This window comes from Danio aesculapii, chromosome 7 (assembly GCF_903798145.1).
Source record: "Danio aesculapii chromosome 7, fDanAes4.1, whole genome shotgun sequence".
In the NCBI taxonomy this organism is placed as follows: Eukaryota; Metazoa; Chordata; class Actinopteri; order Cypriniformes; family Danionidae; genus Danio; species Danio aesculapii.
In genome coordinates, this window is record NC_079441.1 from 13,797,103 (window position 1) to 13,821,041 (window position 23,939).

Below are 23,939 nucleotides of genomic sequence, written 5' to 3' on the forward strand. Positions count from 1 at the left end.
AGATAGATAGATAGATAGATAGATAGATAGATAGATAGATAGATAGATAGATGGATGGATGGATGGATGGATGGATGGATGGATGGATGGATGGATGGATGGATGGATGGACGGACGGACAAATGGAGGGACAAATGGATAGATAGATAGATAGATAGATAGATAGATAGATAGATAGATAGATAGATAGATAGATAGATAGATAGATGGATGGATGGATGGATGGATGGATGGATGGATGGATGGATGGATGGATGGATGGATGGATGGATGGATGGATGGATGGATGGATGGATGGATGGATGGATAGACAAATGGACTTATAGACAGACGGATGGATGGATGGATGGATGGATGGACGGACAAATGGATAGATAGATAGATAGATAGATAGATAGATAGATAGATAGATAGATAGATAGATAGATAGATAGATAGATAGATAGATGGATGGATGGATGGATGGATGGATGGATGGATGGATGGATGGATGGATGGATGGATGGACGGACGGATGGACAAATGGACTTATAGATAGATAGATAGATAGATAGATAGATAGATAGATAGATAGATAGATAGATAGATAGATAGATAGATAGATAGATAGATAGATAGATAGATGGATATGTGGATGGACGGATAGACGGATGGACGGATGGACGGATGGACAGACGGACAGACAGACAGACAGACAGACAGACAGACAGACAGACGGACAGACGGACGGATGGACGGATGGACGGATGGACGGATGGACGGATGGACGGATGGACGGATGGACGGATGGACGGATGGACGGATGGACGGATGGACGGATGGATGGATGGATGGATAGATAGATAGATAGATAGATAGATAGATAGATAGATAGATAGATAGATAGGGCATGATTTTTTTCTGATTATTTAACCCCATGTATTAATGATGAGTCCTCGTAATTATTTCGGTGTGTATTTTGAAGTGAGCAATACGTTTCCACTAAACGTTATTAAATCGAGGGGAGTGACGAGCTTTTTATTTGTGCTGTCAGAGCATCTGACAGCCTCGTTAGCTCCCATTTCGCCCTGTCGGCTCACAGTCTGCCACAGACACTGAGTCTCCTCTCTCCGTTTACCGTGTTATCGCTGAAAGCACAGCGCATCACGATCAATCACAGTCGCTGCGTCACTGGCAGCTGTCAATCATTTCATCACGCATTGATGGGTTAGTTTTCCATCAAATTATATTTACAAAGAACGGATAGATGTCCAAAATACCAGGTTGGACACCTGTGCGAATTTGGAAAAAACTAATAACTTCTGAACCATAAATGTTGTATTATTTTTTTGCATATGCTAATTGGTTGGGAATCTTTATATAATCAAGTTCATACATTCCAAACACTTTTGTACATCCAATTTGCCTACTAAAATAACTGTTTATCATCATGGGTTTGCATGACATATAGATGAGCTCAGCTTTGGGCGTACTGTATAATTGAAACTCGTCGCTGAATCTTCTAGCTGTGCTTTTCAGATTGTGGGTCGGAAACTCAGGCATGTCACATTGAGGTAAAGTGAGTTTCTAACATCCAGGGCTTTGCTGTCTGCGCCGGACAAATTGATTGCGATCAGCCCGAGGGAGTTCTGCTAATGTCTCTGTCCGGGGCCGGGGGTGCACGGGCTGCTTAAATCAAAGACGAGATTCACACATATTGCGGAAAAAAACAGAAACACACATAATGCACATATAAAGTCATCGGCATCTGTAAGAAAACTGGGACAACAAAGACTTGAAGAGACTCAAGAAAAACAGAAATATCAAGCAATTAAAAATCTAATTTCAGCTTCAAGAAGGAAATACAAAGAGCGTAGATTTCCCACCCCTCCTGCATTTTATGCATACCGAAAGAAACGAAAAAAGAAACTGAAAAGTACAATGTATAAATAATTTGTCAGCCTGCGCATGGTCAGAGCGGAGTTTTAGTGCAAGCAATAGTAAACAAAGATCCGCGACATGCCCGTGTGATTCTTCTGCGTGGATAGTTGAGAGTAAAGGCCAATCATTAAAGAAGTTATTCCAGTAGAAAGAGAAAACATATTCCCTGAACAGCAAGAGAAATGCACATTCCTTTTTTAATTATCTTTTTTGTTGTTGTTGTTGAATCCTGAAAATACTGAATATTTTTATAGGTTATAATTAATCCAAATAAAATCTATTCATTTTAAGAATACATTTTATAAAAAAGCAAGCTATGAAAAACAGGAAAACTGCAGAATGACTGACTAAAAAAACTTGCTTAAAATAATCAAGGGAAAAAAAACTTTATACCTGGTGGTAATCATTTTTCTGAGTGATTAAACAAAAACGGCTTAACAAAACAACATCTGAATTTGACAAATCTCAAAATTTATAACATTTTACTTTCATTAGTAAAACATTTCTGATTCGATCAAAACATCTTTTTGCTTTTTAATTAAGTTTAAATGGCACCTTTTTTAACCAATGGCTGGGTTTGTCTATATCTCACCAAATGCTAAATTTATTATTAGCAAAATAATAACCACAAACATTGCACATTAAACTCGAATTTTTGACACCACCTGCACTTATTGTTACACATAAGCTAAATGTATGTTCGTGTGTGAGGAAGAGAGAGACAGATAGAGAGGGGTAGAGAGAGAGAGAGAGAAAGAGAAAGGATGCTGAGAGGCCGGCTGAACAGATTTCCCTTCACGCCTGGTCGGGTTCTTGAGAGCGGGGCGTCGTGGATCAGGGAACGGAGGCACCTGGTCCGAGCGCCGCGCAGCGTCTTCTTTTATTGACCGCATGATAAGCCGTGCGGTTTCCAGTGATCACCTGGAGAACCCTGCAGCGTTGCACGGTTTCTGTAGCTCTTAATTGTGGTTACGTCAAACAAAGGGCTGAATGATTCTCGTGCGTCCCATACCTGCTCCATACGTCCTAAAGAACCAACACAACCCATTCATTTCCTGAGAGACACACTGAGGAGCTGTTGCGCATTTACGCACTGTGGACAATGACACGTCATTTGAAGTAAATATTATGTAGCTTCACCTTTACTCCACATCCTGTGAGCTCAAGTTTCTCTCGTTTTTGTTAAGATTTCATAAATGTAACGGCGCATCAGATTTATAAAGAGCACATTAAAAAACTCGCACAGTCAGCTATGGTGGAAACAAACAGTTTCGCTAAACGCGCTGTTGTACCGGTTAACCATTTGATTTTCCACCTGAATGAGGAGGGTAAATAAGATCTCTGTGACGCCTTGGCCAATATTTGCTTAACAGACGGTTAGCAACCTGGAATCAAGAAGAGAGGCTGAAGAATAGCATCTGACATCTTGACGTTTCAAATAAGATAATTGCATTATAAAATTAACATGCAAGATGTTGGAAATGCTGTCAAAAATAGGCTTTCTGAAATTGCTGAAATATATAGCCTATCAAATAAAAACATTTTCAGTTTGCCTTGTGCGTATAAGTGAAGACACGTTAGCAAAACAGAAGACGAATTAACTTATATTTTAATTAAATGTATTCGGATTTGTTTGTTTTTCTCAATATAGTGACAGATGCATTTGAAATACTTAATAATCCGACGTATTTTATAAATATTTAATGACAATATTATATTGTTACATTAGTACTTTTTATAACAGTACATATTTACTATGCCTGTCATTTGGTATCAAAGAAAATCTTTAAAACACACAGAAGCAGGACACTTCCAAATTCGTCTTGGAAATATAGGGCAACAGTCTTGGCAGGTCTTGAAAATCAATGTTAATGTGAGCGCACGGAGTTCCCTTGATGTGTTGCATGCTTGGCTGTATGAGAACTATTTTCCAGCGTGACGTGCACGTCATATAACCAATGGGCGGAGGGCTGAGGCTGATATTAAGAGAAAGTTTACAGTCAGTGAGGGTTACACCGTTTTTTTCATTCTCGCTGATATTTCCACACCGTACGGGATTCAAACGTGACAATCTGGACTCATGAGATCGTTTTAATTAATTCCAGCGCAAGGACTTGAAACAGCAGGATATTGATCAGAAGTCGGAAATATTCCGGTAAGTTAAAATCAAGTATAGGCTACTGCATTTTGTCCCGTTCGGCTTATTTTCAATGGGAAAATGCATTTAAATATCTAAACATTTCAGACAGCCATGACTATTTATTTTTATATATTTATTAATGTTTTATCGGAAAAGATTTCACAAAACTGGAACTGTAGCCTGCATCACAAACAATTAAACGTGCTATACATTACCTAAATATTTAAAATATTTAACTAGGGTATTAATTTCTAGTAATTTGAACAATGTTTTCATGTTGGTCCAATCTATCAAATGTAATATTTTTCTTATACTTAACACACAACTTTAAAAAGTAAAATATGTATTTGTTATTTGTATGACACATTTAGAAACAATAGGACAAACTGAATTTGGAAGGATTTATTTGAGCACTTTTTCATAATATGAGACAATGTGTTTCATTTCATTAAGGCAGATATAGCCTACATCGTCGCAAATTTATTTTGATCAGATTAAAATACATTTAGCCTACCTTTAAAAGCATTTTAGTAGCAAGGCACAAATGAAATACAAATTATATTACAATTTAGTAAGTTACAGAACAGATAGGCCAAAAATTGATACAGCAACTAATACATTTACTAAATATATTTAACAATACCAACAACAGCAATAATAATATGTTATGGAAGGTGCTTTTACTGTAATAATTGCATGTTGAACTGCTAAACAATTTTTTTAATTGTTGCGCAACGTACAAATTAAACATAAATAAATAACATATAAAATATAAATATATATTGATATATAAATAACATATAACGCTGTGAAAAACATATGCTGGATAAGTTGGCGGTTCATTCCGCTGTGGCGACCCTGGTTAATAAAAGAACTAAGCCAAAAAGAAAATGAATGACTGACTGAATTAATGAAAATATGTTTAATAAGCAACATATACCGCTGTGTAAAACACATGCTGGATAGGTTGGCGGTTCATTCCGTTGTGGCGACTCCTGATTGATAATGAGACTAAGCCGAAGGACAACGAATGAATGAATAAAATAACATAAAAGAAAAAAACTTTAAAACTATAGTGGAAGTAAACAACTTTTTCGGCAAAACTTTGGTTTCCATATTGATTTATAAAACAATCCGTCAGCGCGCTATTGGTTTATTTATCGATTCATTCTTTTGTTCATATTCTTAGTATGACGTCAGGCCCATTCCCTCCCCTCGTTTCTCTTTTTCTAAAAAAAGTTTTCAAGAAGACACAGTGGCTACTTTGCCCGAGAGCGAAACAGCTATACGAGATTAGGGATTACTTTTCACGACTTCGTATTAGCAGTTACTAATCCCAATTGGGCTAATTGCTTTGCGTGTAAAATTGCTGTCTGCAGGGTTCGTGTGATGTGAAGGGGTTTGTATGGCCTGGAGGGCGATGATGCCCCCTGAATTAGACCACATCCTAAATACACCTCATTAACACGGAGAGGATTTAGAAGTTATCTAAAGGAGAAATCAACAGCCTGGGCAGAATTACAAAGCTCGGGGCATTCTTTCTGGAACAATACAACTGGGTTAGTATGCAGTGTGTTTGCAGGGTTTTTTTTTTTGACAATTAAAAATCATGAGTACATTTAAAAATATATTTATTTTATTGTGCATAACTGGGTCATTAGATGCAAATACTCAAATAGATAGGAGGTGTATTTGTTGATTGATTTGAGAAAGTTTTGTGTAATTTTTGTTAGCCTGGATAAAATGATTTTCAATTATAGCTACTCAATCAATCAATCAATCAATCAATCAATCAATCTATCTATCTATCTATCTATCTATCTATCTATCTATCTATCTATCTATCTATCTATCTATCTATCTATCTATCTATCTATCTATCTATCTATCTATCTATCTATCTATCTATCCATTCATTGTTTTCGGCTTAGTTCCTTTTTATTTATTTACTTATTTATAACAATCTAAATTTGCATCCGTCGGATTTTTTTTATCCTTTCAGTTTAAACATTTCTCGCACACACAGCTGCTGCGGAGACTCGGTCTCGTGCTACGACTTATTCTACAACCGAACACGGGCGCAGAGGGGCTGCTTTCGGGTGTACCGATGTGTGCATAAACGCCTGGGCAACAAATGCTGCGAGATGGGATTCATATTGCGTTTACAGTTAAATGCACATGATGTATGCATGTGTGTATAGGGTCTTTGCATTTAAATTTTAATTAATTGCCTAGCTATTAGCTTATTAATTATTAATTGTCTTTATAAATATATTTAAGAAACAAAACAAGACAAAAAGTTCTGTCAGATAAAATTATATATCCTAGGCCTACATAATTATCTAAAATATAATTCACGTCTGTTTAAACTACCAGACAAAAACTTGTAGCAGATAGAGGAATATAACACAGTTATAAACACTATATATAAAACACTATAACGCCTCTTTTTTTGCCATCGCTGATTCATGAAGAATATTTAACATTTATTTCATAAAGAATTTTAACATTTTCAGCATTTAACGTTCCATTTCAACCCCCGAAAAAACGTAAAAGTAAAAAAATAATAATAATAACAATGACATATATTATCTTGGAAAAAAAATAATTGAAAAGTTATTTGAAGGCCCAAAATGGTACTTTGGAAACCCCACTTTGCTTGTAAGAATTTATAAAACTTAGACAAATTTGATTGCCATTAAATAAGATACAATAAAAGTCTATCCACTATACCCTAAGCTACAACAACAAACTCACCTAAGGGACCCGTAAGTTCCACATGACTTTTTTCGCACTTCAAAATCACACACCGTTCATTCTCCAAACCGCTTATCCTCACTAGGCTTGCAAACAGAAGAAAGTAAACATATGTCATCGCTATATTTGCGACTCCAAGGAACAAGCTGTAAAATTAGTGAACAGTGAAATTAGGGGGAGGAAAAATCCGGCCACGTGGACACGGAGGTCACCTTCTCCACGCGCAGATGCGGTGCAAAAGCGCGTGAGTGTCAACAAAAGCACGTGGAGAGTGTTTGCATTTGTTTTAGCCAGTTGCACCAGGGACCATTTGTAAGTGCACTTAATGCACAGAGCAAACAGGTTCTCCTTTTGAATTCGCAGCTGTCAACAGGTTGCTTTCTTGTATCAGTGTCATGGAGGGCCAGATCTCTCAACACTAAAAGCCTCACGCAGCAAACAATGAATATTAACTTAACTCATTTTCTCTCAAAAGCGCTGCAACACTTTGCGGTGGTGTCGGCTACTCTCAAATTAAGTAGGCCTTCTATATTAAAAAATAACAATTGTTAAAGCAATTTAATTCAAATTAAACCAAAAGCCCACTACAAACTATATTTAAATGTAACCATATTCACACATGGAAAATATTACTACAGTAATTTATAGTTACTCACAGTGTTTTTGCCACAGTACTTGAATTAGTATGTGGTATAGTTCCAATTGTACTACAACAACTATAGTAATATAAACAATTTACCCTAACCCAACACTGTTTTCAGCAACTGTATATTATACTGTAATACACCACAGCTTACTAAACTGTAAAAAATCCTGGTTGCCTTACATTTTAAGCTGAATCAAATTAACCTTATGAGTCCATTGGACTTATATTATGTTAAACTGTTTTTATGACTTATAAAATTAAGTTATAACATGAATAACTTAGTTTAATAAGTTACAATGAACCAAAAACATATGCTGTCATGACTAATTATTCATATAAGTTTTTCAGTGTATAAAGTATATTACACTATTTATTGCAGTTTATAGGCTCACTTTAGTTAATCTACTACAGTTTACTGTAGCATCCATGAAGTGCTGTAATACATATATTACAGTATAATACACATTACTATAGTATGGTGAAAAAACTACACTATAAAAAAAGTTGCTGGCTTATTTGTTTTAGTTCAATCGAAATAACTTTTCTAGTCATCTTAAAGTAGCCGACATCAATCAAACTGACTAAAATATTGCGTAAAACTTTGAACAACTTAAAAATCTTATTGTCTTAACTTATTAAAATGAGTTAAAGCAACATAAAAATATTTTTACAGTGTATATTTATTTGTGGGTTTGTAATTTTTTCCCCATGCACTAGGCCTATACATATATTTTCAAGTCAACTTAAGTGCACTAAAACGCATCATAAAACGCCTTTTCTGATTGAGCTCAATCCCAGTGGTGAGACATAAACAGTGCATCGTCCAGCAGAAATAGACTGGAGCAATCCTCCAGCATTGCATAAACTGAGCAATATTGAGTCAGTTTGAGAGGGGGCGCTCGGCATTTGCATGCGCGGAATGATTAGTTGGTTCAAAAGTGGCCTGTTTTCCCTTCTGTGATGGCAGAGGGTCAGTGCTTCTCTAATGGGCCAGTAAAGAGCTGCGACCGGGAACAGACTGACTAAATACATCAGTACTATCACCAATCAGCATAGGTCTCTCTCTCTCTCTCTCTCTCTCTCTCTCTCTCTCTCTCTCTCTCTCTCTCTCTCTCTCTCTCTATGCGCCTTCACTTTCTCACTCTCTCTCTCTCTCACTCGCTCACTCACTTCACATGCGAGCACACACACGCTCAAGTCCCTGAGCAGTCCTGACATCTCCGCTCACTGTCAATCTGTGTCTCCTTCGCAGGGAATTTCCTTCCAGATAAGAGGGACGCTTGGAAAACGTATATATTTTTTTGGACGAACAAACTACTATCGGAGAGTCATTGTTTATTTCCAAGTTTCACTGTTTTGCTCGGAAGGGCTCAGGCGGTGGAGCAGAATGCCTCAAAAAGGTGAGTACGCACGTTAAAACTAAAACTTAGTTCTTGTTGTGGGATACGGCATATTATTAGAGCCATCCAATGCATTATTAGCTGTTTATTAATGGCGTTGAGATTTATAAAGGCGGGGTTGCTTTAGCCACAGCTACAAAAAAAATAAAAATAAAAAACGTGCTCGTATTGTTAATAGTTTGTAGGCTACCTAAAGTAAACTAAATAGCCAGTGGACTGTTAGATTGTGCTTCATTTTATTTTTTTCCTGCCTATTTTTAATCAAAAATCTCTGCTTTTTGTAGATCGTAAATGTTTATTTGTAAATGGTAGAGTTAGAAGTCATTAGGCCTGAACTGTTTTTTTTTTTTTTTGGAGCACGGGAATGCACTGACCCGTTGAGGAAAGGTGTCAGTTTGATTCATCAGCCGAGCGCCTTCTTAAAGTCTTGCTTGAATTTTACGAGGACATACTTTTATTATTATTATATGCATATAAATATTGATATTTAGTATGCTACTTTAGCATAAAAAACTATAAAACAGAGCACTGTTTTTTTTAACTAGCGCACTGTCAGTATAATATAAACTGCGTCGTTTTTATCTATAGGCTAAATAAATATTGTATTATTACTTAAATGAAATTGCGTTAATTAATCTTTGCATCGTAATAATATTTAACCTTTTTTCAATTAAGCGATAAGGTTATAACAGCCTAACTTAAAATCTCGCAATCCTGTTTATTTATTTTATTTCCCCAGGCCTACGTACGCGTTTTACTTTGCCATTTGGACGCTCAAGTCCTCACAAACATTTACTAAATAAATGTAGCTCCAAAACACAAAAGATTTCCCCATCGATGGCAGTATAAGATGATTAGGGCATGTTAATGTCAGATCCTTCAAAACTTCCCACTGCGCTTTTGTACACATACAGATGCATGTCTGCATGTGAATGATGTTTATGGAGAACACTGTTTCCTGAATAAGCATGTTTAATTAAAGCAATTGCAGTTAAGGATTACACAAATGAAAGAAATGCAGATGAGATTCTAGTTAACCTCATAAACAACAACAACAGGCTGTATACGGCGTTAGATAAATCATTAACGGGAACACGCAGAGCCTCAATGCATGTACAGCCAGTGCAAATTAAGAGCACAAAACAATTAACATTTTAGTGGGATTAGCCGCGATTATATGGTTTAAAAAGGGATTCATGAATTTATCGTAGTTTTAATTTGACGTGGCTTTTTTTTAGAATTCTTGTTTTATGAAATTTATGAGGGCAAATTGTATGTTTAATTAATCTCTTGACCCATTATAAATTTAAAGCTAACTAATTAAAATTTAAATAAAAACATTTCAAATACATTATATAAAAATACTGTTTCAGTTATGACGTAAATGCCAAATTTAAACTGTAAAGGTTACTAATTATTATTTTTTCCTGAATACAGCACATTTTTAGAACACTTTAAAATGTAAAACTTTAGAACTTCAATATTTAAAAACTAATGAACTGTCAAAACTCCTTCCATTTTAGAATACTTAATTTAAGAACACAATAGGTTTTTAGAACACTTTTTAATTCAAAACTTTAGAACTTTAGAACATTTGAAAACTAACGAACTGTCAAAACTAATCATTCCATGAATGTTGAATTTCAACATTTAAAAACTAATAAACTGTCAAAATGAACTCCTTCCATTTTAGAACACTGCATTTTAGAACACAACACGTTTTTAGAACACTTTTAAAATCACAACTTTAGAAACTTGAACATTTAAAAACTAATAAACTGTCAAAAACTAATTCAATTTCAGAATGCTCCCATTTACATTGAACATGTTTTAAGTATTTACGAATTTACTGCTTGGTTTAAGAGTTTTAAATTTAAATTAACGCGTTTAGCAGGCAGTATAGCTCTTCTTGGGAAGAGAGCGATGAAAACGGACACATCGGTTTTGTTATTTCAGCGTCGGGGAGAGAAAATTAAACGAAAGACTTTCCTTCCCTGGGCCCCTTTTTAGCAATGTCACTGAATAGATCCTTTATTGCAATTGTTTTTTTCCCAATTGAGCACCCTACTGGGCTGTTGCATCCCTTTACAACCCCTAACAACCCACACTCGTTACACAAACACATCCCGATATTTATAACGCGAAATTACTTTTCTATTTCCTCAATGTGCGCAAACAGAAACATGAATTGGGGTTCGGGCACCGGGGTCATGGCCGTCAGTAAAGTGACAGTGGATGTTATGTGTGTGTGTATGTAGTGTGTGTGGATGGTCGTCTGGGGGGCAGGGTGCCCTCGGCTCTTTGTATTCGGGCAAGTATTGGTAGGTTTGGTGGGAGGTTGTGTTGCTAGTTGCAGAGGCCGAGTTTTGCTGGCTGGGTTTGGGTATAGAAGGTAAAAGAGGCGCATTGTTGAGCTCCAGCAGGCTTTGTTAGGATCCTCTCACCCCCTCCAGTTCTCACTTTTCAGAGCACTGATGCGAAGTAGACAGCGTGTGTCACTGTACACTTTTGACGGGAAGATCTAAAGAGGAAGGTCGAACATTTTTTTACAGACCACCACGCAGATGTTTTCTATTTTTTTTTGCGTTTAAGTAATGCGAGAAAATGTAAAGCAATACAACGAAAGCTTATTTAGAACACTATTAAATTGTAGAATATGTTCATATACAGCGACAGGTGCAATAAGCGGCGTACTGCCTATAATTAAAATGTTAAAGAAATGCATGGCTGAATACAAGTCATTCGCACTAATATTATTCTTTTGCTCTATCCTAGGAATGATCTAAATAGTCAGACGCAAATGAAGGGCTAAATTGTTATAAACGGACAGTCAACTCTTTTACCAGGCAAGTTTTTTAACGCTGAAATTCCATTAGAAAGGATTATTCGCAAATTCATCATTTGACCGCATTATGCGAGAGGGGATAGCCTACATTGGCCGTAAATTTTTGCAACGCCGCATTTGTTGGAAAACTGCATTGGAATAATAATAATAATAATAATAATAATAATAATAATAATAATAATAATAATAATAATAATAATAATAATAACCCATTTATTTTTCTTTGTCATAAATAGAATACCATAACCAACCCACGTGGGAATCAGGAGTGGCGTCCATGATGCAAAACAGTAAGTGCAATTCTTATTAAGACAACTCGTGTGTATGTGTGTGTTTTATAATTAATAACAAATGTTCATTCAATTGGTGTTTGTTGATTTCTATTTTATTAAGACTACACATGGTTTGACACTGGCATTTTTGCATTGCATTTTTTTGTATCGGAAAATTAAATAATATACAAAAATGCGTGAAAGTCCAAATGGCAAAATTTGGGGAAATAAACACCTCCTCCTCCAATCAGCCTTTCTGTTATTTACACATACAATTCTGTTGGTTATATTGAAATTTAAAAGCAAACCAACACGAATGCACAAGCATTTTGCATATATGCCGTGCATAAATAACAGAAAGGCTGATTGGGGGAGGAGATGTTTATTTCTGCTTGAGTTACTAACAAATAAATGCAGCTCTGGCTGGATTAATGCAGAAAAAAGTTGCCAACTTCCACAAAGGACTTGACAGTGCCGCAACAGCTAATGCACGAAACGGGATACATGAAATAGTTTGATGATTGCAGGACTTGATTTCAGGGTTTTCAGTGCTTGCTCGAGGGCTAGAAAACACGAGTTATGCTAGTCTGTAAACGACAGAGCATCCCTTGGTTCATGCATGTGGTTTTACATATGATTAATGCTTCTGGAATTTTTTTTGTGATTATATAATGTAAATATATAATGCTTAGAAGTATAATGCTCAGCATAAACGAGTACACCCCTCACAGATTTCTCTTTTTTATTAATATTTTTATAGGATGCTTTACAATAATATAGTTGTGCATGTACATTAGATTAGCAAGTATCAAAGGCAAAACTGGAACTAACCTAATGCTCCAAAAATGAGTACACCCAAATTAATATGTTAAAAATATTAAATACAATTTTAATAAGCAGGGAAAATCTAAATAAACATAAAACTATATAATTTAGTTTAATTTTGTAGTTGGTATTATTTATTCGCCATAAATCATTTGGATTTAAATGTAGTACTATCTTACTATACTATCTATTCTTAAAGACGTTAGCTGACCATACTCTTATTTTAATGGATATTACGGTTTATTAATACAGTTTTGTTTAAACACAACAAAAATGATTGCCTATATTCTCTGAAAGTTGAATAAAAATATCAATTTTCAAATAGGGGTTAAATCATCTATGCTGAGCACTGTATATAAAATAATGATATATAATTAAAAGGAAAAACAAATGTCACAATTCAATTTAATTAAAATTGATGCACCAGCAAATGCTGTTGGAGATTTAGGTTTGATGTTCAAAATTCACAACATATGTCTCCACATTAGTAGGAAAGCAATAAAATACAAGTCTCATTAGGCTGCCACCAGGCCAGATCTAACAGTCCTACACCATGGGGAATTATATGATTATTAAGACTTAACCTTTGAACTGTGAAATGACAGACCAGGTCATGTTTCTCTGTGATGGTGACATCAATGAAATGGATTCATTTGATAAACATGAGTCTATTAAATCCAACTAATCCAGGACAGAGAGGATGGCAGTGGATTATTCCACTGGATTTGGAGAGATTACCACACGTTTGTTGTTCGGTATCAGTGCTTAAATACGTTAAAATTAGTCCAGTGAAATGAGGGAAAACTGAATTCTGGATTACCATCCATTTTTAGGGGTGAGATCAGACAACATGCAGTGGAAAATGAAAATGTGTATTGAGATCTTTTAAATTTAGAGGCTCTTCATTTCTTAAAGCATCCGATGTTGGATTTGTAACAAACATTATGACAGACTTAAACAAAAAACAAAAAAGGCTTTGTCAGTTTTAATATGTTTGGAAACACGCACGTCCCTACCCTCGTGCCCAAAGCTAGAAATAAAACCTCCCTTGAAGGCAGCGAGAGCAGAATCCAATTTGCTCTGATATCCAAATGCAGACAGAAAGGGTCGTTTTATCATGCTACTATTTGTCGTGACGATGCGTTTTTCAGAAGCAGAGCAGTGTCATATAAAGTGACAGTCCTGCCACAAGTACTTCAGCTGATCTTTTCAATGAGCCTTCCATGCATGATCCGAGGCGACCTCCGCCTATTTCCAGAAATTAAGCTCAAACTTGACGTGCAGCGAGCTTTATTCTAAAGACAAATGTCAGAGAGTCTCATCATATTTTCCCCCCTCTTCTTCTTCTATATTTGGAGCTTATTTATTGCTTAGGAGCTCGGGCTCCTGCAGTCAGACGAGAGAGGAGAGCAGACACACACACACACGTATACACACACACTCCGGGGAGGATTTTTTCCTATAGGGATTCACTGTTGTTTCAATTGACTTTTCATTGGACTTCCACACGGCATCGAAATACATCGAACCGGTATGCGCTTTTCCTGTTCTCCGTTCATTGTGTTGCATTTTAATGGAAAGCTGTGCTTTGCTATAATTGGTTGTTTGATGTGTGCTTATTTATTAGGGATTTGTTATAGGCTGGTGTGAATGAGAGTTTCCAAACACTGGCACACGGTCTGTTCTCCGGAGGACAATTTGATTATGAAAATTTGAGTTCACTCCAATGGAGATGTTCAGAATCGGAGGTCGTTTCATCAGCATGTCGATTGATTCCAGCGTTCTGCTGCTGATTTATAGGGCACAACGAGCTGTGAAACAGCATTCAAGACTCTTAATTTAACAAACACAGAACTTGGCTTGGATTGCTAACCAGTGATTTAGAAAATAATTATAAGTTTCCTTTGTTTCTGTCGCAATTGTACAGTTATTGATTCCACTATATTATATAACAAGGACATTGTGATGTAAAAGAAACAGTTTTTTATGCTCTAATCTGACTTGGCTTGACAGTAACGCTGATCAAAGGGAAGCTCCAAGAAGTGGAGCTTTATTCTGGACAATGGGACACCTATTGAGGGAATGTTTTCGAGGGGAAAGACAAGCCAATTTGTTCTGTCTCCGTGTGCCACAGGTCACAGTGGCGTCAACCAGCTTGGCGGGGTGTTTGTGAACGGCAGACCGTTACCGGACTCCACCAGACAGAAGATCGTCGAACTCGCTCACAGCGGAGCACGACCCTGCGACATCTCCAGGATTTTGCAGGTGACTTGTGACGCCCATTTGCACATCCACAAGCTTTACGGCTTCTAGTTAAGATGGCCACACGCAATCACCATGCTGCAAATATTATAGCAAAACTAAATTTATTACAATTATTTTAAGCACACTCTTTTAAATAAAGGGATTGGCATTGACAGTTTCATGAAGAACATTTAACATCCATTGAAACATGTTTTTTTATAGCGGGAATTTTTAAACGTTCTTCATATGAATATAAAAATGGTTCTTAGAACTTTTGAGTGAATGTGCTTTATTTTCAAGAGTGTATTCAGAGATTAAAGGGGTAGTTCATCCAAAAATCTAAATTACCATTTACTGTCTCTCACGTGACTTCCTTTCTTCTGTTGAATACAATAGAAGATATTTAGAAAAATGCTGGTTGATGGTTCCCATTGACCTCCATGGTAGGAAAAATACTATGGAAGTCAATGAGTACCATCAACTAGCATTCTTCAAAATATCTTCTTTTTGTGTTCAACGGAAGAAAGAAACTCAAAATGAACAAGTAAAAGCTTTTTGCGTGAACTATCCCTTTAAGCATGCGTTTCTCACTCTAAAAAGGTGGACACTAATGCAAAAAAAGTGTGACCCTAATTAGTCCTGAAACCATCCTAGCAATTTTAAGGCATATTTTCTGTGTTCGTAGACCCATGATGATGCAAAAGTCCAACTGGACAATAAGAACGTAAGCGTATAATCGTTTGACGTACATTACATTAGTTCACTTTAGTCTTAAATAATGTATGTGAATTGTGTATATTGCTGTCCATTCAGGTGTCGAATGGGTGCGTGAGCAAGATTCTGGGGAGGTATTATGAGACGGGCTCTATCCGACCGCGAGCCATCGGAGGCAGCAAACCGAGAGTAGCGACGCCTGAAGTGGTGGGCAAAATCGCACAGTACAAGAGGGAGTGTCCCTCTATATTTGCCTGGGAGATTCGGGACAGGCTGCTGTCGGAGGGTGTGTGCACCAACGATAACATACCGAGCGTGAGTGCAAATCAAACTTCATTTACGTCATTTCATCAGTACTTTGGTGGATGCACTGACTGCAAGTTTCAACATTAGAACATCTGAATAATATTTGAAATGTATCCACACTACAAGAAATTACACAAATGAAGCACTGTAAAAAGTGTATAGTGGTTGACTTAAACTTTAAAGTTGAATCAGATCAACCTTAAGTCATTTTAAAGGGATAGTTCACCCCCAAAATAAAATTTTGCCTTCATTTACTCAACCAAATGAGTTTGAGTTTTGTTTGTTCTGTTGAACACACAAGAAGATATTTTGAAGAACAATGGAAACCATTGAGTTCTATAAATTAGTTTTTCCTTCTATGGAAGTCAAAGGTTTTCCAATTTCCAACATTCTTCAAAATATCTTATTTTTTGTTCGACAATCAAACATAGTTTGAGACAAGTCAAGGTAAAGTTAATGATGTTAGGATGTTTATTTTGGGGTGAACTATCCCTTAAATTTAACTATTGGCTTACATTTGGCTCACAAGTTGAATCAGACAAACCTTAAGTCATTTTAAAGGGATAGTTCACCCAAAAATGGAAATTCTAACGTTGTTTACTTAACCCAACAAATTTGAGTTTTGCTTGGTCTGTTGAACACAAACGAAGATATTTTGAAGAACGTCAAAAACCTGTAGCCGCAGACTTTCATACTATTTGTTTTTTCTACTATGGAAGTCAATGGTTAGCAGTTTCCAACATTCTTCAAAATATCTTCTTTTCTGTTCAACAATCAAAAATGGTTTGGGACAAGTCAAGGTTAAGAAAATGATGTTAGGATGCTTATTTTGGGGTGATCTCTTAAAATGTAACTATTGGCTTAAATTTTAAAGTTGAATCAGATAAACATCAATTTAAAGGGATAGTTCACCCAATAATTTTAATTCTGCCGTTATTTATTCAACCCAACAAGTCTAAGTTTTGTTAGTTCTGTTGAAGACAAAAGAAGATATTTTGAAAAATGTTGAAAAACTGTAACCACTGACTTCTATACTATTAATTTTTCCTACTAAGGAAGCAATGGTTACCAGTTTCCAACATTCTTCAAAATGTCTTCTTTTCTTGTTAGACAATCAAAAATGGTTTGGGACAAGTCAAGGTTAAGCAAACGTCTGAATGTTTTTTGGGGGTGAACTATCTCTTTAATTTACATTTCATATGGTTTAAAATTAAGCATGGCACTTTAATAAGATAACATATGAAGTTCATTTGCAAAAACTGAAAACTTTTATTAATGACATTTTTTGTCATTTTCATGACTCATCAAACATTTTTAAAATGATTCAATCCACAAAAAAGATGATTTATAAAAGCTAATATTCATATGTTAACTTATTAATCATATAATTGGACAGTGATAGTGCTATAATGCTAATAAAATGCAAATTTTATGGCTGAGACTGGCAGTGTTTGACTAACGCTCTACTTTTTACCTTTCAGGTGTCGTCGATAAACCGAGTGCTACGCAACCTGGCTAGCGAAAAGCAACAGATGGGTGCAGATGGCATGTACGACAAGCTGAGAATGCTCAACGGGCAGAGCGGCACGTGGGGGACTCGTCCGGGATGGTACCCTGGTACGTCTGTGCCAGGACAACCAAATCAAGGTGAGACAGCAAGCCTATAAAAGCAATAAGAGCATCACTGTCATCAGCAGAATTAGGATAATAACAGCAAAACCCAAACATCCAGAACACCCAAAAAGGAACACAACAACTCCAGAAAAAAATAGAGAGAAAAAACAAATAATAATAATATTAATAATAATGATGATGATGATGATGATGATGATGATGACGATGATGATGATAATAATAATAATAATAATAATAATAATAAATAATAAAAGTATTATTATTATTATTATTATTGTTATTATTATTATTATTATTATTATTATTATCCTTATTATTATTATTATTATTATTATTATTATCCTTATTATTATTATTATAATTACTACTACTACTACTACTACTACTAATACTGCTACTATTACTACTACTAATAATACTGCTACTACTACTACTACTACTAATAATAATACTGCTACTGCAGCTACTACTAATACTACTACTACCACTACTAAATATTGTTACACATTTGAATAATACTTTAATAATTATAGTAAATGATCAAGGATTATTATTAAGTTTTAATATTATTATTATTACTCTTAAACAGATTAGATGTTGTGGTTAACTAAAACATTATTGTTAATAGTGTATTAATGTTGTATATAGTTTATTTCAGCATTTATTAATATATTAAAATAAAACATTTTATATAGTAAATGAAATAATATAAACAAAAATAATAGCAATAATAATAATAATAATAATAATAATAATAATAATAATAACACAACAAAAATGTAAATATTGAAAAAATATTTTTGAATAAAATGATTCAAATATTCAGTGCAATAAATTAAGCGATATAAAAACATTTACTTGCATTCAAAACTTTTAATTACTTATACAATATTATTAATAAAGAATAATATTCATCTATCAATATATATCACAGTATAATAATGTGTATAGAATACATTACTAATTTAGCATAAATACTACTTTATTTGATTTAAAAATGCCTGATATTAATGGTAAAACAATTAAATGTAATGTAAAGATGACCAATAGATTTTTAAAGCACAATAAAACATTTATTAATCTGTATACTGAAAAAGCAAGTATGTATATATAAAAATATATAATTGTTCTTTGTTTATATTGGTTTACTGTATGCTATTGTTAACTAATACAACATTTGCTTTTAAATAGTTCTCATCATATGTAAGTACACCCCTCACAAATCTCTCTTTTAAATTCATATTCTTAATAGGAAGCTATACAATATTATATTTGTGTATATACATTAGATTAGTCAGCGCTGAAGCCAAATCTGGAGCTTATCTAACAAAATAACTTACGATAACGGTCCAAAAACTAGCACACCGGAATTTATGTTATAGAAAAATATTAAATACAATTTAAAAAAAAGAGAAAAATCAAGAGAAGCTAAACAATTGAAAAATTTAGTTGAACTTTTATAGGTTGTAATTTTTTTTTGCAATATTTTGCTTGAATTTAATTGTATTTCTAAATATGTTTGGTGACTAAAATATTATTTTAATAAATAAATCTGTTTAATAAATCTGTTTTGTTTAAATGCATCAAAATAAATTGCCTATATTCACTGAGAAATGGATACATGGGATGTACTCAATTATGCTGAGCACTATATATATATATATATATATATATATATATATATATATATATATATATATATATATATATATATATATATATATATATATATATATATATAGTGCTCAGCATTACTATATATATATATATATATATATATATATATATATATATATATATATATATATAGTAAACACTGAATAGTAAAATAGTATATTGGTAAATCTTGAAATGAACTTGAACCCATATAAATAAACACCACAAAAATATTGCACATTGTTAGTTCATCCTAACTAATGCAGACAAATAAAATATTCAAAAACTTTATTATATTTATTAATAAAAAAGACTAGAAAATATGAAGAATATTTCTTGCAGTCATTTAATCCATTTTTTCGGTCCATCCTGAGACACATTAGATTAATATACACTTTTTTAGAATAGCATGCCATTGACAGTCCGATGAGAAAACAGCACTCATTAATGAAGGGGAGGAGTTAGTGCTAATTGATAAATCGTTCATTTCAATACGGCTTCTGTGTGGCTCCTGGATCTGCGTGACTAGGAAGAGAGTTTACGGTGGAGGTGTCCATGCATCTCCACCTGCCCCCTCCATCCACATCATTTCAGCCCCATGCGGAGTGAGAGAAAAGCACTGCGCGTCCCGGGACAAAAGAAGTTTCTGTCACATGCAGGAATTTGTCACAGGCACAGCTCTGTCTCTCTGTAATTGCTCATTAGAGGATGTGGAGAGAGAACATGCACAGGCTTTTGATTTGAGGAGACAATGGGGAAAAAAAAGTTGAGTTGATGAATAGTTTTTTTTTCTAAACAGTTTGATAAATCCTTCACTGAATCCCACATCGCAGGATCTCATAAATGATAGTTGAAAACTTTAATATTAATTGACAAAAAGCAATTATATATGCCTTTTGAATAACCGAAAAAAAAACAAATCATGTCACAAATCTTTTCTTTCACATATAAAGTAAGAATGAGACTTTTTCCTTCAGAATTGCAGGTCTCTATCAACCAATTGAGTTTTGAAAAAAGAGAAAGAAGAATAGAGTCCAAAAAAGAAAAAATAGGTGTAAATAAAGACACAAAAATTAGTCACTGTAAAATGGTTGCTTTTAAAGAGATTAATCGACTTTAAAAGGCGAGTAAATCTTTGGATTTAAAGAAGTTAGACTTAGAGAGTGATTAGTTGACTTTACTTTAAAAACTGGGTTAACCCATTTCAATTAGTTAATTTGGCTTAAAAACGTTGAGTAAAGTTGTTGCTTTTAAAGCGGTCAGAGACTATAAAAGCAATTACTTGATTTTAAAAGCGATTAGTCGACTTCGTTTTAAAAAGGTGAATTAGTATGTTGTTTAGAAAAAAAACAATTAGCTGACCTTGAAAACGATTAGTTGACTTTGAAGGCAACTGGTTGACTTTGAAGGTGATTAGTTGACTATAGAAGCAATTACTTGATTTTAAAAGCGATTAGTTGACTTTGCTTTAAAAGGATGAGTTAGTACGCTGCTTTAGAAAAAAAACGATTAGTTGACATTAAAATCGATTAGTTGACTTTGGAATCGATTGGATGACTTTAAAACAATTGCTTGGCTTTGAAAACGATTGGTTGACTATAAAAGCAATTACTTGTTTTAAAAAGGTAAGTTAGTACGTTGTTTTAAAAAAGCAATTAGTTGACATTAAAAGCGATTATTCAATTTTAAAAACGATTAGTTGACTGCTTTAAAAGGTGAGTTAGTGCACTGCTTTAGAAAAAGCTATTAGTTGATTTTGGAAGCAAATAGTTGACTAAGAGCAATTACTTGATTTTAAAAGTGATTAGTGGACTTTGCTTGAAAAGGTAAGTTAGTTGACATTAAAAGCAATTAGTTGACTTTAAGAGTGATAAGTTGTAATTGAAGGCGATTGGTAGACTTTGCTTTGAAAAGGTTATTACGTTGCTTTTTTAAAAAGCGATTTGTTGACTTTACTTTAAAAAATGAGTAAATCCATTGCAATTACTTGACTTTGCTTAAAAAAGATGAGTAAACCTAAAGCTATTAGTTGACTTTATTAAAAATAATTATAAATCTGTTGCTTTTAAAGCCATTAGTGTACTTTAAAAGCGATTAGTTGACTTCACTTTTAAGTAAGTTGACTTTGCTTCAAAAAGATAAGTAAGCCCATTGCTTTATAAGGTATTAGTTGACTTTACTTTTAAAGATAAGTTAGTCTGTTGCTTTTAAAGCGATTAGTTGGCTTTTAAAAAAGCAAGCCCATTGCTTTTAAAGAGGTTATTTGGATATAAAAGTGATTAGTTGACAAAAAAAAAAGTAAACCTGTTACTTTTAAAGCGATTAGTTCATTTAACTTCAAAAGTCAATAAATCTGTAACATGTATTATGTAACAGTACCAAGTTATAATGGTTTTTCTCACTTTTTAAAGTAACTGATCACTTTTTACGGAGTGGGTTTCATGCACGAGTATAAACATGCAATGAACTGTCTTTCTGAAATTAATTAAAAAACTTCAAAAGCATCCAGTTTTGCAGTGAAATGTGTCCTCTAGAAAGTGCTTTCCCCCCATTTAGTTTAACTACTGCTTTTAACCAGCGCTGATAATAAATAGCTTCTGATTAGACAGTCTTTTCCGAGCCATGCAAAAGCAAAGCAAAGGTCTTTCGCTGGTCATCTCCTGTTGAAGGTATAAATCCTAAGCGGCGTTTAACAGGTTTGTTTGATTAATGACAGCGGTGTGAGGAGGTTAACACACTGAACTCAAAGCGCTGTTGACTAGATGCTTGTGCGGGACAAAGCTGAGCTCTGCACGCCTCTTTCTGTTGTTTTCGGGAGGGTTTGAGGCAGTTTAATGGTTGCCCTCTTTCTTCTGGTGCTATTGTGTCATGGAGAAAAGCAGCTCTCTATTCAAGTGTTGGTGGTCACCTCAATGGGTCCCGGGACACCCATATGCTGAATAGTGCTAAGAATCCCCTATACATTATGTGTGTGGCGTGTATGAAAACATCCAAGGAGGCTGGAGGATGATTCAATGCGTTTCTTTTGGGACTTTGTTACACAACTGTGCAGATAAAGCTGACATTGCCTGTCCTGAAGCGCATTCACAGCAGGGTTGGTTTAGTCAACTATGGCATTTTTGTTTAATTGAAGATAAAATGTGGTTACTCTTTACAATGAGGCTGCATTAGCTAGTTCATGTATTCACTAACATCAACTAACAATGAACAATACTTTCATTACAGCATTTATTAATCAGAATTCATTATTAAAGTCTAAAGCGATGCTTGTGAGTTAACAAGAACTAATAATGATTGAATCTATTTTTAACAAAGATGAATAAATACTGTACTAAATCTACTGTTCAATATTTGTTCATGATAGAAAATGTATTAACAATCAATAACTAATGGAGCTTTATTGTAAAGTGAGATAGTAATAATTATACATAACAATAAACCGGAAAAAATAAAGCAATCTTGTTGCCATTTATATCTTTTTAACTTTTATTTTAGGTTTAAGTTAAACAATAAAATAAGTCTAAATGTAAATAGAACAAACAACTACATAGACATAAAAAAAAATCACCAAAAACTTCAAATTAAAATGGAAAAATTTAAAGAGAATAAATAAAAAATGGATATATATATATATATATATATATATATATATATATATATATATATATGCTATTATAGCTAAAAAAATTAACTGCAAAAATTAAACAATTTAATTAATAATAAAAAAAAAGAGCAACATTTATTTTTTCTCTTATTGCTACATATAAATGTAATGTACTAATGCATTATATTATCAACTAGGACTGCACGATATTAAATAAATCTGACACTGCGATATTTTCATTTGCTGCGATATATATTGCCATATAAATACAATTTTAACAGGTAATTTGAATAGCTCTATTTGGAAAGATTTCATTAAATTAGATTGACTGGGGTGATCAAGCCCAGCAGGAACAGGACTGATGTTTTACCCCAACATCGTGGGGACATTGCATTTTGTTTGGAAGTTAAAATCGGGTTAACGTCAGAACCTAAAACGTTAGAAACCTTTAACCTAAAATCAACCAAACATCAATGTCTAATGATGTTACAGCTTGATGTTGTGTGGACGTTACCACTATGACGTCTATCAGACGTTGGATTTTGGTTGCAATACCTGACGAATAAATGTCAGTATTTGACGTCAATATGACGTAGGTTTAAGATGTTGGCTCGACGTTGGATTTTGGTTACTTTCCAATACAACCCAAATTCAACCAAATATCAACGTCATTCAACATTGTTATTGGACGTCAAAATAACGTTGTCGTCAGATGCTTTTCTGTCTGCAATTCGTTTGGAATTCGGTGCTATTTTCAAATATCAGATGGAAAAGTTTGCAACTCTTCTCCCAACTTTTCAACTAGCAAAAACAAATGTTTAAGAAGTACTTGAGTTTCAAAAAAGTAAAGATAATTTTTTAAAATAAAATATATTTAGATTAAAACAGAGAAAATATATCTAAAAACTAATGTAAAATGGCAACACAAAATGACAAAATGTCATTTTAAAATTACCCACTCCGCAAATTCCAAAT

The 23,939-nt window shown here is 34.2% G+C and overlaps 1 protein-coding gene across 3 annotated transcripts in view; it reads left to right on the forward strand.

The window, feature by feature from the left end:
• Positions 1–3,986: 3,986 nt before the first annotated feature.
• pax6b (paired box 6b) overlaps positions 3,987–23,939 on the forward strand; it is a 29,072-nt gene continuing 9,119 nt past the window's right edge. The window contains exons 1-7 of one of the 3 annotated variants that reach the window (XM_056462718.1): positions 3,987–4,075; positions 8,716–8,863; positions 11,945–11,998; positions 14,940–15,070; positions 15,735–15,773; positions 15,863–16,078; positions 17,551–17,716. In XM_056462718.1, the coding sequence (XP_056318693.1) occupies positions 8,851–8,863; positions 11,945–11,998; positions 14,940–15,070; positions 15,735–15,773; positions 15,863–16,078; positions 17,551–17,716 (619 nt within the window). In that variant the 5' untranslated portion in view covers positions 3,987–4,075; positions 8,716–8,850. Of the gene's footprint in view, positions 4,076–8,693; positions 8,864–11,944; positions 11,999–14,939; positions 15,071–15,734; positions 15,774–15,862; positions 16,079–17,550; positions 17,717–23,939 lie in introns of those variants that run through there. The other 2 variants (XM_056462716.1, XM_056462717.1) reach the window with 2 other exon arrangements.